Source organism: Lissotriton helveticus, chromosome 5_1, assembly GCF_964261635.1.
Source record: "Lissotriton helveticus chromosome 5_1, aLisHel1.1, whole genome shotgun sequence".
Taxonomy (NCBI): Eukaryota; Metazoa; Chordata; class Amphibia; order Caudata; family Salamandridae; genus Lissotriton; species Lissotriton helveticus.
In genome coordinates this window covers 680,153,738-680,170,530 of record NC_136065.1, presented here as the reverse complement: position 1 = coordinate 680,170,530, position 16,793 = coordinate 680,153,738, and the positions used below count along the sequence as shown (strand labels likewise).

The 16,793-nt window shown below is 41.6% G+C and overlaps 1 protein-coding gene across 1 annotated transcript in view; it reads right to left on the bottom strand.

The window, feature by feature from the left end:
• The window catches only part of PPA1 (inorganic pyrophosphatase 1), a 172,385-nt gene that overhangs the window by 81,574 nt on the left and 74,018 nt on the right, over positions 1–16,793 (bottom strand). Inside the window, exons 3-5 of the mRNA XM_078643070.1 lie at positions 16,436–16,489; positions 15,376–15,495; positions 2,942–3,028 (exon numbers count right to left, since the gene is read on the bottom strand). Coding sequence (XP_078499196.1) covers positions 2,942–3,028; positions 15,376–15,495; positions 16,436–16,489 — 261 coding nt within the window. The remainder of the gene's footprint in view (positions 1–2,941; positions 3,029–15,375; positions 15,496–16,435; positions 16,490–16,793) is intronic.

Genomic DNA, 16,793 nt, shown 5'->3' with positions numbered 1-16,793 from the left:
GGTGTTTGGGTTGGGTTAGACCTCGAAGAGCAAATTTGCGATTTATGTAAAAAAACAGTGCATAATTTAGACCACATGTTATTTACCGGCCCTTCAATTTAATCAACATCTCTTCCTGAAACATCGGTTTCTAAAATATGGTGTACGGACAACAAAGGAGGCAACTCACTCGATATTTCAACCCCGCAACTAAATGATGTGCTTTTAAAGGTTCATTATTTTGAACCTTTCTTTAATTTGTATTTAACACGGTTGATTGTATAATTTCAAGTTGATTGTATCATTTTAAGTCGATCACATTGCAGATCTGAAATTTGATATTAAACATGATACGGAAAATCTATCCCTTTCTGATGAGCTCTAATTGGAGCAAAATCCACGTGTCAGGGGTTGGTTTTATCCATTTTAGGTTACCTTGCATTGTATTTTGCCAATCCAGAGTAGTGATACTGTGCTTGGAGTGATAAAAGGGTTTTGTCATTATACAGCTTGGTGTGGATGTCATTTGCTAATTATATGCCCAAAGACTTTGCTGTAAAGAAGCAAAAGGCTTGGTTGCTTTCTAGCTTAGTATGGATGGCTCTGTGCTAAACTAATGCCTAAAAACTAACAAACAAGACATTTTCAGGTGACCAAATTTTGAGTGTCACTGGCGTTTGAGTGTTCCGTACAAAGGAGCTGCTCTCCACCTAAAACTTGGAAACTACCCAGGGTTCCCAGCTCTTTTTTGCATATATGTTGCCATCTGCCAAATGTTATGCACAATTGTCAGACAGTGCTCAATTTAAAAGCCAAACAAAAAGAGCCTTTTTAAACGGTTAAAATACACAAAAGTGGAAACCCATTCACTCCCAACTGGCACTTGTTATATATATATATATATATATAAGAAAGCAGTCCTAGTCCCGTCCAATAATGGCGGAACCAAACAGGTCAAGACCTCAGAAGCCTCACGCCCAGCAAAATGAAATAGCCACAAAGAATGCCAGGAATCCAAGAATGGAAAGCAGGGAAGACGGTTTATTTAAATTAAGATGACGCGTTTCGCTCCACACGAGAGCTTGTTCACACAACGCGTCAGGAACAAACTAAGCATTTAAATAGTGACAATAAACATAGGACAATCAAAAGTGACCAATGGTGAACGCCTTCTCGATATTTCATAATAAACATAGTGAAGAGACTCACTAGCTGATCAGTATACAAAGGAATAGTGACGTGCAAACCAAAAAACATGTAAAGCAGTTCATAAATCAGAGTTCATTCATCAAACGATATTTTGATCATAGAAACCAACAGAAATATATTCTAAATGAAGAAAATGAAATTTCAACACAGACAAATTGCAATGTATGTACAAATTGTGAAACCACTAGATAGAATGTGAGTAGAAATCCGCAATTCATTTGAACAAATAATGACATAGTGCCATAATCAACACAAAAAGCAGGACTATTTACAACGTAGAGAGTCTGTCATGTACTGAAATGGATGGTGAAAATAACCAATCTGATGAGATATTAAGACATGATGAACTTGAAAATTGCTATTTACACTAAAGTAAAAAAATCAATGATAATGAAAAAAAGCAAGTGGTAACAGATTGAACAAAAAAAACAGATAATAAGAGAAAGCATACATCAAATGAATGGTGAAGAAAAAATGAAGAGAGAAATAGAATGAGAGAAAAAATAAATAAATAAAAGAGCCACAGCTACAAAGCTAAATAGAAATGACAGGAGAATAGTTATACACTTGATATAAACCTGAATCTGGCGTAACACTAATAACTAACCAAACATCTGTTTGTAATGAAACAGGGTATAAACCAGAAAATAATATATCTACACTGTAGAGACAGCCAAGCGGCCAACTGAGAAATGAGAACCTAAATAGCCTCAGAAGAATCAATAGAAAACGCAATCATGGTAATGCATCAACAGTTCATAAAAAATTACTAAGATCTTCAGTAAGATTCAGCCCACACATATACACACACACACACACACACACACACACACACACACATATACTTCGTCACTCATAGCTTCTCTGCACAGACGGAAACGGACCACAATATGGTGCTTAAGAATTTTTTATTGCCTGCTTCGGTCGGGACGCGTTTCGGCTCGAGGTGAAAAAAAAATACTACTTGATGTAGTCCTACTGAACCAACAAAATCATGCTTTCAAATTAAGATGACAAGTTTGGCATAAACTAGTTTGGAAGTTTTTCCTGTTGCTATAAACAAAAGTTCCAGTGGGAGCTAGAATGGGAATACCCATCTGCATTTTTAACCCAGTCAAGATACACAGAAGTGTTCATCCATGACCTTTTGCCAAATGCCAACATCTCAAAAACTACTGAATGGATTTACCCCAAAACAGGAAAAGTATGTTTCCTCAGTAAATACCACATTCATGCGGAGTTTGGCATAAATAAGTTTGTGTTGTTGCTGCTAACAAAAATGGCACACATTTATTTTGTTTAAATGCCACCTTAACTTATCTTCCACTGTGTGAAAATTGGCCACTTCAACCTGAAAGGTATATCAAAAGTTTTCAAGTTACAGGTAAATAATTCCTCATCAATAGAAAGTGAAGCTGAATCATAACTACACAGTGGTGGCTGTCACTGAGTAACATATATAACAAAAAAAGGTGTATTCAGTACGCCCCTGTGAAGCCCATATACATCAAAGACACGCATGTCAAGGGAGGTGCCCCTCCAACTTTTACTTACTCCTGTGCCAGCCATTTTCTCCAATGTTTGCACAGTCTCCACCAAAAAAAGATTTTGGTTGTGCCTTATTTTGATTAGCATCAGCCAGGTGAATCGTCATTTTCATACAAAGTCATTTAATAGCAACATTTCAATATAACATGTGCAATGTAATTTAGATTAAAAGAGCGTTTCACTTTAAAAGTAAAACAAAAAATACCTTGCTTCCGATATCACAGACATCGATTGGGTCGTTATCTCCACCAAAGCCTGTGTTCTCATCTATGTGCTTGGGGTTCTCCCATGTCTAGGAAAGGATAATTAGTCTCATTTAGTATTGCAGGACACAAGTGAAAAACTGGCTTCCTATAGCACTTAGTCTGAAAAAACTTCAAATGTACAATTTTAAGTGCATGTGCTTATTCATAAACTTCTTAAATGTCACAGAACCACACTAGTAATGCAACAACTTGAGACGTTTGGCACAATTAATCCAATTTAAGAGGCCACTACGTTAACCCACCAGATTATTTCATTGATCATTGTTTTTTATAAATTGCTAAAAGATGATCACAATATACTTATTTAGCAAACAAAATATTCTTGGAAAGCGCGACAACACACACACACACACACCCTCCACCTTCTTAATATATTGGTTAAACACTCTATACAAAATTCAACGTTTCCGGCTATTTATTAACTAATTGTCATATTCAAATCAAATTTCTTTATTTCGGCAGACAATGCCATAAAAGAGTCGAGCACAAAAACATCACAATTACAAAACAATTTAAAACAATTATACATATGCATATTTCCTAAAAGAAGAGAAAAAAAAAAAAAGGAGAAATATTAAGCACATCCTTTGAAATATACCAAATAACCCCCATTTTTAGATGGTCATCTATTAGTTCAGTTATGGAAATATACATCAATCATTTATAACTGTTGTCCCTTTCTTTTCCTTAAAAAGAATATTGAATTAGAAAACGGCTAACACTAAATATTATTACTTGGTTAGAGTTTGTTTTGATTATTCTTAGTGCCTGGTTACACAAGTTTAAACCTAACAGTAAGCATAGTGGTTTAATCCATCTTTTCCTGGCTATCGTGTAAGCGGGACAGATAAAGAGCATGTGAGCCTCGGTTTCAGGATGTTTGTGTTTACACATGGTACATAAATCATCAGCTTCCGGGGAGGGATCAGTTGTCCTCCTAGACCATGTTGCTATTGTGCTTTTAATAAGCAAATTGCCATACCTAAATTTTAGGAAGAGGGTCTTGGCTAGGGGTGGTTCTATTTCATCGAGAAAAGTCTCGAAAAGAGGCTCATCCTTGAAGCTCAAAAATTTTGTTACCAGAGTTCCAGCAACCGAAGCATTTGTTGCCCTGCTCACCATACAACTCCAGAATGCCCTTTTTAAGATTAGTTTTGCGTTGGGCGGTAGAAGTTCCGGGTTTTCCCAGAAATGAATTCGACCTATTTCAGTTAGCCAAGTCTTAACATGCTTTAACCAAGGGATAGTTAAAGAATTACCATATTCCATAATTTCTTTTAAACCATCCCTGTAATCCTGTAGTTCGGGCACTCTCCATAATCTGACCCATAACATCAATGGGCGGATTATAGTGTAATGGTCGGTTCTTTTGATGTTCAAGTCCAATTCAAGAGGTACTAAAGGAGTTCCTCTTGGGACTCTTACCAAGCTCCTCATAAAATTATTGTCCAGAAGACGAAAGGAGTCTCGACCCAGGCCCCCAGATTTCTGCGCCATAAAGTGCCGACGGTTGAACCTTAAATTTGAATAATTCAACTACTGGGGACACCGCTTTGCTAGTGCTCAAACTTTGTTTTGTGAGGATTGGCTTAACATTCTGGGTAAATGCTAGCTTACTTTTTTCCCTTTGGGCTTTCCAGGTAAACTTTGAATCTAGAGTAACACCCAAGTAGATAAAGTGCTAGACCGATTCTAGCTTAGTTCCATCCAAAGTTAGACATCCTTTGGCTGTTTTTTGTGGATTAAGGGACATACATTTGGTCTTGTTCCCATTTATCTCCAAGCCTTTCTTCCTACAGTAACTGCTGAAGGAATTAAGTAGAGCTTGGAGACCTCTTTTTGTTTGGGAAATCAAAATAGTGTCGTCAGCAAACAACAATGATGTCACCCTTTCACCATTTAATTTGGGCGAGTCATTTGCACATCCTTCTAAAAATTTTGGAATATCATTCACAAAAAGTGAAAAGAGAGTGGGGGCCAAAACCAACCTTGGCGGACTCCGCGCTCGATAGGGATATGTTGGGTTAATTCCCCGTTTGGGCCCCATCGGATTTTCGCAAAGTTCCTTTCGTGTAGTTCTTTTATCTGGACCAAGAGGTTATTTGGCAGTCCCATATCGTACAATGATTTCCATAGAAGGTTGCGAGGCACTAAATCAAACGCTGCTCTCAAATCGACGAAGGCAACGTGTAAATGACCTTTTTTGATGTGGACATATTTCCAGTAGAGACAGCAGAGTCTAAATATCTGGTCAATTGTGCTTACTTTACTACGGAACCCAGCTTGGAATTTCGTTAAAATTGTGTTCGCATCCATCCAGTCACTGACACGGGTTAATATGTGTCGTGAATAGATTTTCTGGAGGATGTCCAGCAAGCTGATTGGCCGGTAGTTAGAGGGATTCATCCTGTCCCCTTTTTTATAAATTAAAACAATTTCTGCCCCGCGCCAACTTTCCGGGAAATCTAAGCAAAGGGATAATATATTACACAAGTAGTTTATTTACGGTGCCCAGGTTATTATGTCATGTTTATACAGATCACCAGGGATCTTGTCCAAACCTGGTGCTTTGCCTGGTTTTACTAATTTGATTGCCGACTCTGTTTCGGCTATTGTAAAACCCATACACTCTGTGGGGTATTCGAGACATGGAGCATCCATGTCTGTTCCGATGCCCTCATATTTTTTGTATAGGTTGGTAAAGTGGTTAACCCATGTTAATTCGTCCAAATGGACGTCTTTAACCACTCTCCCTACGTGGTTTCTATTGGCAACCAACCTCCAGAAACCAACATTGTCATTATTTTTGACAGCCAACAACATGTCGGCCCATAGTTCTTCGTCCCAGGCTATTTTGGAAACCTTTTGTACTTGTTTATAATTATTCCTAGCATTTTTTCTCTCAGATAAAGTGTTTGATTTTATAGCTGAGATAAGTACTTTTTTGGATTCCCTACAGGTTCCGTCATACCACGGTTTGCTGTGGGACAGATTCTGTGTTTTTTGTTGGGCTTTTTTGGGCATTTTAGTTACAAGCATTTTAAGTTCGTTAAAAATTTTTTTGTGCAAGGACATAAAATAAGTGGGATTTCCTTCTGTACTGTTGAAACCTACAAGGGACTCTAGAGACCCTGCAAGGAGTATATATATCTGCTCCAGAATCTCACCATGGTCCAATATAAATGGCCATTTGAGGGCTCGTCTATTGTTGCTAACATGTATCTCTGCGTTGTCAACATTATCAACTAACAAAGTATCCACATCACCCTGCAGTAATACTTCTATTAATAGGCTCAGTGGAAAGTGGTCACTTTCTGTTCTATCCTTGACCTCGAAGTCTTGGATATAGGGCCAAGTAGAAATAGATACAATTATAAAATCAAGATTACTCCTGCAATTATTTCTACTGAAAGTTGTTTTTTTCAGGATATCGTACGAAAAACGTCCATTACAGGCCCTAAGAGAATGAGCCGCACATATATTCGTTATCTGAACTGCCAAAGTTGAGCATTTGATTGGTTTGGCGTTCTCTAGTGCGGGGATTTTGTTTGCATTATCCTCATCTTCAAAAATGTCACTAAGTCCCATTACTGGTTCATAATTACAATTTAGATCACCCGCCAAAATGACATGTTCATCTTTTCTATCTAACCCACTTAAGAAAGTGTCTAGTTTGGCTAGAGTTAGCGAAGCTTTTGATAGGGGTGAAGGTCTGTTGTAGACATTTATTAGATATAGTTTTTTCCCTTCGCGAGTAGTAATCTTGAGCGCTAGTAAATCGGGTGAATTTGCATCTACCACCTCAATTTGGACTTTTAAATCAACTTTCACCCAAGTTAAGAGACCCCCCCGACGGCCTTCCACACCTAGATGGGGTGGCACCTATTCCAAATGTTTTATACCCTATTCTATGGGGTGTTACCACTGCCCAAGTTTCTTGTAACAGGCAAAAGTCATTAATTTTACTCTGTTGACAAATCATTTTGCACAACATCTAACATTGCTAAATAGGTTCAGAAATCCACAGGATTTCAACTGAACAACACCACAGACGTCTTGCATGTAGGTCGAAAGACTACAAACTGGGAGGTTACAGAAGGGAGAAAGGTGACTGGAACGGTTTCAGGTACCTAGTATATTTTTATCCCGGGATCTGACCTATCACGAAGGTCCAGGGCTATTTTGGTCACAGCTGTAGGAATTTGCTAACCACCCCACCTTATAAATAAGTAAATTTGTACAGCAAATAAAAAAAAAAACAATTACATACAAATTTACACACCTACTTTTCTGCAATAATAAGGGTTCAAAATAACATTGTCAAAAGTTAAAACAGGCAATTACTTCGATGTGATTAAAGGACTGGACTTCGACATATGCTGCAATTTGCAAATGATAATGTTTGTATCAAGTACAATGGAAAGGTAATGAAAATTAAACCATGGATGAGAAATGTTGTGGACGCGTTTCACTCGTCTAAGTTTTTGAATATTTTTGTCTTAACTATATAGAGACAGATGTTTTTTTTCTGTAAAGGTTTTATGGTTTCATATATGTATTAATTACTTTCATTCATCATCACAAGCTAACGGTGAGACAATGTGCAACTATTAAAGCAATGCAAATACCGATAATTGTCATAGTATGACGAAGTAATAGCAGGTTGTGGGAAAAGTTTTGAACTTGTTGGAGTCCACAGCTTTTGCCATGGTATACAACTATGAATTGTGAATAAGTGTTACCAGGCTTACTTCTATACTACTGGGTATTAATGATAAAACATCCTCAAGATGAGAAGATGAGACACTGAAAAATATCTTCTGTGCAATGCTTTGTTGGAACTCCTGAATCCCCAAGAACATGTGCAAATCTATTCAAATCATAGGCAAGTCAATAAACGTAAAACAGAAATCAATTATTTGGAATGTGATAAAATAATGTAACATTTGAACACATTCAGGCTCACATATTACTCATTATCTTCCTCTATGGGTGCCAGATAGGTCACCTTAAATAAACTACATTTCCGTGAATCAATCTGCGTTTTTTTCGGACAAAGTGTTGTTCTGCTCTGAATAAGTATAGTATAATGCTATGCAAACAAATGGACGGAATGTTGAATAATTCATACATTCACCCCCAGTCAAGAGATTCGGGTTAAATCCATTATTCTTTTGCTCACCATGCCACCCCAGTTTAGACCCAGCCATATGCAAATCAGTCTTGACCCAGTATTAGTATAGGGCAGAACTAACTCAGGAGGGCAGCCTGGAGCATAAGCAGTTGCTGTAAGGGCCGAGCCATGGTCGGGGCTAGGGGAAGAGCCTACTCTTAAGTTTCTATCGGAATTCAATAACAGAGGGTGAGGCAGGTCGTTAAAAGCTTTTGGAGCAAAGTAAAAGACAGCATGACCCTCAGATTTGATACTGCTTTTGGGAGCTGAGTGTGAGAGTAGGAGTTTGGCAGAGAGAAAGGTTTGGTCTGGTAGGTTTGTGGAAGTTTATGCGGTTGTTCAGCTCCGTGGGACAAATGTGGTGTGAGGCTTTGTATATGTGCTTGAGGAGTTTGAAGAGTGCTCGTTTGAGGATTGGGAGCCACCAGAGCTCTTTGAGGCATGCAATCATGTGAGTGTGTGTTGGGAGGTTGAGGCAACCTGGCCGCAGAATTTTGTATGGTCTGGAATATTCAGGGCAGTTGAGGGTTGATTCCAGCATAATATGTGCTGCTGTAATCCAGCTTTTTGGTGATGAGGGCTTATGTCGTTCGAAGAGTGTCGGTGGGGAACCATTTGAAGATCTTCTTGAGCCTTTTGAGTATGTGTAAGCAGGATACACGAGACTGCATTCAATCAGCCATATTGTCCCTCCAAGCAGAATCCACATTTATGTACAGCACAAGAGTAGGAGGGGTGTGTCAGGTGATTTCCGCTTATGAACTACGGTCACTTTAGGTACTAAGAGATACTCTATGATCAGTTTGTTGGTGCAGCCAATGGGTTTCGTGGTAGTATTTAACTGAGGGGGTGGGATTAATTGGAGGAAAGGAATTATTTCTTATTTATGCCGCCAATCCACTGCCACACGCAAGAAATGTCAACTCCGGGGTGGCGATGTATACAGAATAACACACTATTTTCCTTCGCTACCATAGAGTCGGTGGTGGTTTTGGGCACTCTCACTGTGAATGCATTAGTTTGAGATACAGGGTCTTAATTGGAAATATCTGAAGTGTTCCTCTGTGATGGGCAAAGCTCAAATTCTATTTCATAAAGGCAGGAGAACGTCCTTGAACAGAATCTAGCACTAGAAAAGTTAGGCCATCATGTGTCAAGAGCCTTCACCAATTTCCCCACAGTGCCCCATGTTGTCTTGCTACACCATGGATAGGTGCCCTCCACTCCAGTTTACACACAGCTGGGTTGTTAGGCTCATCTGCAGATCACTGCCAAATACACTGGAGCTTACACTGCTTCATGGAGCCGTCTAAGCAGCATTGAACTGAAGTGCGGTCAGTTCCACACGTTCTGCATGAGGCAAGAAGGCAATACAGACTTTGTCACCCAAGGTGGCTCAAAATATGAAATGCTGAGCTTGAGAGTGGTGTACACCCGTACAGCAGTTTCCCCTCTCTAATGGACAGACAAATGCCAGCCTATCCCTTTTTTTCCCTCTTAGGTAGCCTTAGCCACCTGCCCTGATCGTGTTTAATCACACTACCCTACCATAGACTGTAGAATCCACAATGTGGGGGGATGTATCCATGGGTGGTCTCTTGCTAGATCTGTGATCAAGTATGGCCGCTTCAAGCATTCAGACATGCCAACCTTCCTGAGCCTCCCTGATCAGAGCACTCAAGCGGTGTGAGGACAACCTCGGAGAATGCCTCTTTATGGGCAAATTGGACGTTTTTGGAAAAAATTACACTTGAGATTGTGATATTTTAGCTGATATAACAGTATAGTCACAGGCGGTACTGCAGCAGAACATAAAACTTCAGACGCAAGTCTCATTGGCAAACTAGGTCTCTGAATAGGGTTCCATTGTATGGAAAAAACAAGTTACTTACCTGTACACTGTGGTTCTCCAGTAATAACTTTTATAGATTCACATGCTTGAATCTTCCCCGTCGTCATGGTGGGAGTCCCACGGTAACAGTAAAATAGCAGCATCAAAGCTGAACATTGAAAAACCCATAACAATTAATTAACTTTAGTATCTTGTAACCATCGTTATAAAACATTAAAACTCCCACCAATCAGAGAGTAGACCATAGAATCTCCTTCCCCTGCAGGGCCACCATACCCTCAGATTTCGAGAATGAGTGACCTAAGTAATGAAGAGCTATGTAAGGTGAACCTAAAAAGGGGGAGGAGGGAGGGTCGCATGAGAATCTATAAAAGATATCAATACTGGAGAACCAAAGTGTACAGGTTAGTAACTTGTTATTTCTCCAGTATTGTATCTTTTATAGATTCACATGCTTGAATCAGAACAGCAAGCACTACCAGAAGAAAAAGGCAGAGGCGATGGGAAGGTGAACCATCCCACCATGCGACCCAAAAATCGAATCATTTAACACAAACTCACAATAATGCATATGAATGCTAAGACATATACAAATATAAAATGGAAAATATTCAATAACATATGAAATGTCATAATAACAGTAAACTTATATAGTAGGGAACAGACTTAAACATCATACTTATGCGCATAAACGTCTCAAAGTAGCTTGACCAACTGCCACATCCGCCTTCTGCCAGGCATCCCAGCAGTAATGCTTTGTGAAGGTAGGGACATACGCCCAAGTTGCTGCCTTGCAGATATCAGGCAAGGACACACCAGCGAACAGGGCGGAGGAAGCTGCCACCTTATGTGTTGAGTGCTTTGTGGCTTTGGCAATCAGCCCTCTCATGAGAGAAGAGAATAACTAACGAGACCCAGCGAGTGATGCCCGCATCAAAGAAGGACCCTTTCTAGGGGCAGAAAAGGCTCCGCTCCTCCGTAGTTATTTTACGTTGTAAAATTGGATTTACTATAAATTAATGATGGTGCTGTTGTGTTTACGCTGATTTATAGGTGTGTTAATGTAATCGTTTTGGTTGCCTACGTTTTGCACTTTATCCTATTGAGAGGGTTTAATATACTGTAAGCAGACGGAATTTCAGAAAAGAAATGACATAGACCAGCACAGCACCACCACCTCAGCATGACTCGGCACCACCCCAAGATCACTCAGCACCAGGTGAGGAGGGTTACTAATGAGCTATAAGCTCCTTTTATTTCTACCATGGCAATTTCGATGGATGAGGACGTGGACTCGGCGGTACGGAGGTTTGAAGCCGTCACCTCTGCCGCCGTGGATGAGCTTGCACCTGCTTCCTTGCGTTACACTGCTAGAAAAAGGCTGTCGGCCCCCTGGTATGCCGAGTCTTTAAGGCTATTAAGACAAGGCTGTAGAAAGCAGGAACGACTTTGGAGGACTAGTGGGAACATACAGGATAGGATAATTCATAAAACCCTTTTGAGGGAATATAGGGCTGAGGTCATAAGAACTAAGCAGGAATATTTCTTAAACCTTACCGGGGCTCTTACCTCGCCGAAAGAGCTTTTTAACATCGTGGACTCATTGATCACCCTGAAGACCCCCGATCCTGTTACCTGTTCGCAACAGCTGTGTGATAACATAGCTGAATTTTTTCATGACAAAATAGCTGATATTGTCTCGGCCCTTGAGCTCCAACGGACTCCAACATCTTCCCCTACCTCTCAGATCCCTTCCCTCCTAGGGTCTGTTAGACTCGCTAATTCGACCTTGTTGTCTAGCTTTCCCCCGCTTTCCTTACAGGAACTGGAAGTCCTTCTGGCTAAGACTAAGTCTGGCTCACCTCTCGATCCCTGTCCTCTCTATCTCCTTAAACAATGTAAGGACACTCTCCTGCCCCCTTTACTTCAGATCATGAATAGGGCTCTGAGGGATGGCATTTTTCCTTCCCGATGGAAGAAAGTGGTGGTGAAGCCGCTCTTGAAGAAGCCGTCGCTGGACCCGGAGGTGCTTAAAAATTTCCGCCCCATTTCATTGCTCCCAGCCCCAGCAAAGATGCTGGAAATCAATCTTCACCAGCATCTTTCATCCTTTCTGGAAACCTCTGGTCTTTTGGATCATTCGCAGCATGGATTTCGAAAGGGTCACAGCACGGAATCCGCCCTGACTGTGGTGCTTGACAACATCCGCACCACAGTCGATAAGGGTGGGAGTACGTTGCTGATCCTTTTGGATCTCACAGCTGCGTTTGACACCCTGTCTCCCCTCGTCTTAACATCTCGTCTGAGGGAGATAGGGGTGGAGGGGCCCGCTCTCAGCTTGTTGGCCTCCTTCTTGGACCAGAGGGAACAGAGAGTGAAGCTAGGTGAGTTCCTATCTCCATCCCTGCCGATGAAGTGGGGGGTCCCACAGGGGTCGGCGTTAAGTCCGACCCTGTTCAACATCTATGTGACCCCCCTGGCCAGGCTTATTAGATCTTTTGGGATGGAGGTAGTGTCCTACGCCGATGACACTCAGATCTTGCTGTCTCTCGCCCAGCCTGTCAGTTCTTCTGCCTCCAAGTTTAGACTCTGTATGGAGGCCGTCGCCCATTGGATGATTGACAACTCATTGCGGCTAAACGGCGAAAAGACAGAGATCCTTGTGTTTGGCGAGAAGGAAGACATCTGGTCGGCTGAATGGTGGCCTTTATCCCTGGGGACTTGTCCGGCTCCAACCCTCGCAGCACGAAATCTAGGGGTTATGATTGACCCGGCCCTCGATATGGGCCTCCAAGTAAAGCAGACCATCTCCACTTGTTGGGGCATCATTGGAATCCTGCGGAAAATTAAGCACTATCTGTCCGTGCAAGCCCGGAAACAAACTGTGGTAGCATTGATAACATCTCGGCTTGATTATTGTAATGCCCTATACGCGGGAGCTAATAAAGGCCTGTTGCAAAGACTTCAATCGGTGCAAAATGCAGCGGTGAAGTTTGTACTGGACCTGCCTAGAAGGTCGTCAGCTACTGTCGCCAGGAAATCCTTGCACTGGCTCCCAATTGACGCCAGGATTTCATTTAAAGTGCTTTGTTTGGTGTTCGGAGCCCTCAACAGAAAAGAGACTGGAGAGGTAAAAGACCTCCTGATTCCCTATGTTCCCGCCAGGAACCTTCGCTCCTCTTTGAAGGTCCTCCTCACAGCTCCCCGAGTGCGAAGAGCTAAGTGGGGAGGCAGAGCCTTTCCTAATCTGGCTCCAAGATGGTGGAACACTGTCCCCTTAGAAATTAGGATGCTACCCTCAATACAATATTTCAGAAAGGCCCTGAAGACATGGCTCTTTGTCAAAGCTTACCCCTAGCTCTTTGGTTCTGCCTCTTCGTTTTTCATTTTTCTTTCTTGACGCCTCCGGGCTAATTCGCGCGTTTATAGGTTTTATTTCATTCACCAGCACTGCACCACTTTAGCACCACCTCAGCATCTATGCAACACTATCGTAGCAACAATAACGTAGCACCAGTCAGTGTAACTCATCACCACTAAAGCGGGACTACTGCAGCACCACCTGAGCTTCACTCAGCAGCACCCGAGCACCACTGCAACTACAACACCACCACCACAGCGCAGCATCACCCCAGCACAGCACCACCTCAGTATCACTCAGCAGGACAGCACCACTTTAGCGCCACCTGAGGACCACCCAAGCACCATTACATCAGTGCAGCACTATCTCAGCACCATATCAGCATAAGCGCAGCACCACTTCAGCTGCCCTACCGCAACCCCACATGAGCGTCACTCAGCTGCATCGGAGTACTACCACACCACCTCAACATTGTTCAGCTCCAGCACAGCACCACCTCAGCACCAGTGCAGCACTAGCACAGCACCAGTGCTGCATCAACTGACTACCAACACAGCACCTCATCATCACTCCGCACCCCTCAACGCCACAGCACCCCTCAACGCCACAGCACCCCTCAACGCCACAGCACCCCTCAACGCCACAGCACCCCTCAACGCCACAGCACCCCTCAACGCTACAGCACCACAGCACCCCTCAACGCCACTGCACCCCTCAACGCCACTGCACCCCTCAACGCCACTGCACCCCTCAACGCCACTGCACCCCTCAACGCCACTGCACCCCTCAACGCCACTGCACCCCTCAACGCCACTGCACCCCTCAACGCCACTGCACCCCTCAACGCCACGGCACCCCTCAACGCCACGGCACCACTCAATGCCACGGCACCACTCAATGCCACGGCATCACTCAATGCCACGGCATCACTCAATACCACTGAAGGCCACAGCATCACTCAGCACCACTGAAGGCCACAGCATCACTCAGCACCACTGAAGGCCACAGCATCACTCAGCACCACTGAAGGCCACAGCATCACTCAGCACCACTGAAGGCTTTATTACAAATGTCACAAAAAGATGTTAATATTTCACTGCTGGTCTTGGATTTGCATCACAATAAAATACAATGAACATAATCTTCCCAAATCTTATTTACAAAAGTTTAAGCTATTGCCATTATAAATTACAATAACTTTTATTTAAGTATTCATTATTAAAAAAAAATAAAAGCCATTGTTATTTGTAATATTAATACATCTAAGTCATGTAAATACAACATCGATTGCATTACAAATGCTATAGGTGTCACGTTTGCGAAAGTTAAAACTATTGGCATTGTAAATGACAAAGCTATTAATATCGCTATTTACAAAACCAACACATAAATAAAATGTGTCATTTACAATACCAATTGCTCAAACTTACCTAATGCGAGACCTATTGCATTGCAAATGCTTGTTTTTGAGATAGGATGTGGCTGCTTTGGTGCCCTCAACTAAGGCGAGGCCTGCATTACAGGAACAGGCAACGGTGGCGACACAGTGCAATATGGTTATGAAGCAAAGGAAAGGTAATTTCTGTTGAATTATAGACAAGTTCAAGTTTGCCAATTCTGCAGTCTAATAATACAGACTATGAGGTCGCTCAGACAATTCGCATACTTACGATACCAGTATTAACTACTCTTTTTTTCACTGTTCCACATGTACTAAACACACATTATTGAAACCGTTCAACTGTAACACAATGATAGATTTTTAATAAAAGCATTTGCAACGCAGCTTAGGTTACTGACGACAACACTTAACAGACTGTCACTGCGTTTGTTAAATGACGTTTGTTAAATGGCCTGGAAGATTATATTGCGGAAAAAAAACGTTACTGGTCTGTTCGTTCCACAAACTGGAATATCCACTTTCTACGGTAACCCAGCGTTCCAGTAAAAACCGCGTCTGCGCTTGTTACACAAACAAACAGTTTACCTGAGGGATGGCGCCATAATTCCAGATGTAGCCTTTGTGAGGAAACACGTTGGCCACGTAACGCAGCTTCCCTTTCTTGACATCCTGCTTAATGGGGTTCAGGGGATCCTTGGTGGCAATCTGTAAAGAACGAGAGCAGGCGCTTAAGTGGAATGCCATTTGAACCAGCCAAGCAGCAGTTAATCCTTATATTTACAGAATTGAGAAGTGGGGCATGGAACATGAAGGGATACCCAATGAGACGTGTGTTTCCAAACAGGAACAAAGAGCATAGTACAGCTAAACTGTTAACTTTAAAAACCGAACAACTCCATATCTCAGAAAGTATTTGCCTTCAGGATAAAACAGCACTATTTTTAGCATTCAGTGAGGGAAGCACACGTGAGGCGACTGCATCTGAAGGGTGATGACGTATGTATGCACTCTATGAAGGCTTCTGCTTGCAGCAACGACAGTATGAGGTTAGATGAATACGTGGGTATTTGATAGGAATTTAAGTGCGGGTTCCACAAAGGGCTCAATTTAAAAATGGTCGACGGACACCCACAATGACAGAATGCAACTGAATAGAGGAATGGAGCTTATGATGTCTTAACTAAGGACACTTAAATCTCCCAGAGGCAATTCAGTCTCAGAAGATATTCATTAGTATTGTGTGACTTCACCTGTGATAGTTGATCCTACACTACTTTGAGAAAATATATAATGCAAATTATATTTACTTTAGATTCATATTCTATGCCTGGTTTAATAATAATAATAATAATAATACAAATCTATCGAAAATGGATAGCACAATTTACAATTGCACGTATGATTCTCTCCCCTTATGATTGCAAGGTCCTGCTGCTTGTTTTTCTAAGAGAAGTCAACGTAAATGTACAACAAAAACACGATTGGGTGGTGGGAAGTAATGGTGAAAATGCATAAACCCACCTACAGCTTAGAACTAGGATACAGACTCGCACTGGGATTCTGAAAGACACATTTCTGGGTTTCTGGTCTTAGTAAGAAGAAATTAAAATTGAGAAAAAAAAATAAGTACAAGAAAAGCAGCTACCTCCATTTTTGCGTTGGTCCATCGTGGTACCTCCACAATCATGTTGTACACATCCTGAAAAAACACATAAAAGAAGTTCACTTATAGCATGCAATCAACAGGAGGAATTCGAACACATGTCCTGGGACAAAAACAATGCAGATTAAGGACTTCATTCTAAAACCACACACTGGATAAGCAATTTGTCACTTCCTGCAATTTTGGTCTCATATATTGAAGGGCTAAACCAGAGGCCACATTTTGAAATTACACCCCTTTCCCTTTGAGAAACAAAGTACTACCTGGAGAGAAGTTAATCCTTTGGAAATACTGTTGCTTTACTCTACTGCCTGTAATGATGCCACTTCTAAGGCAATAG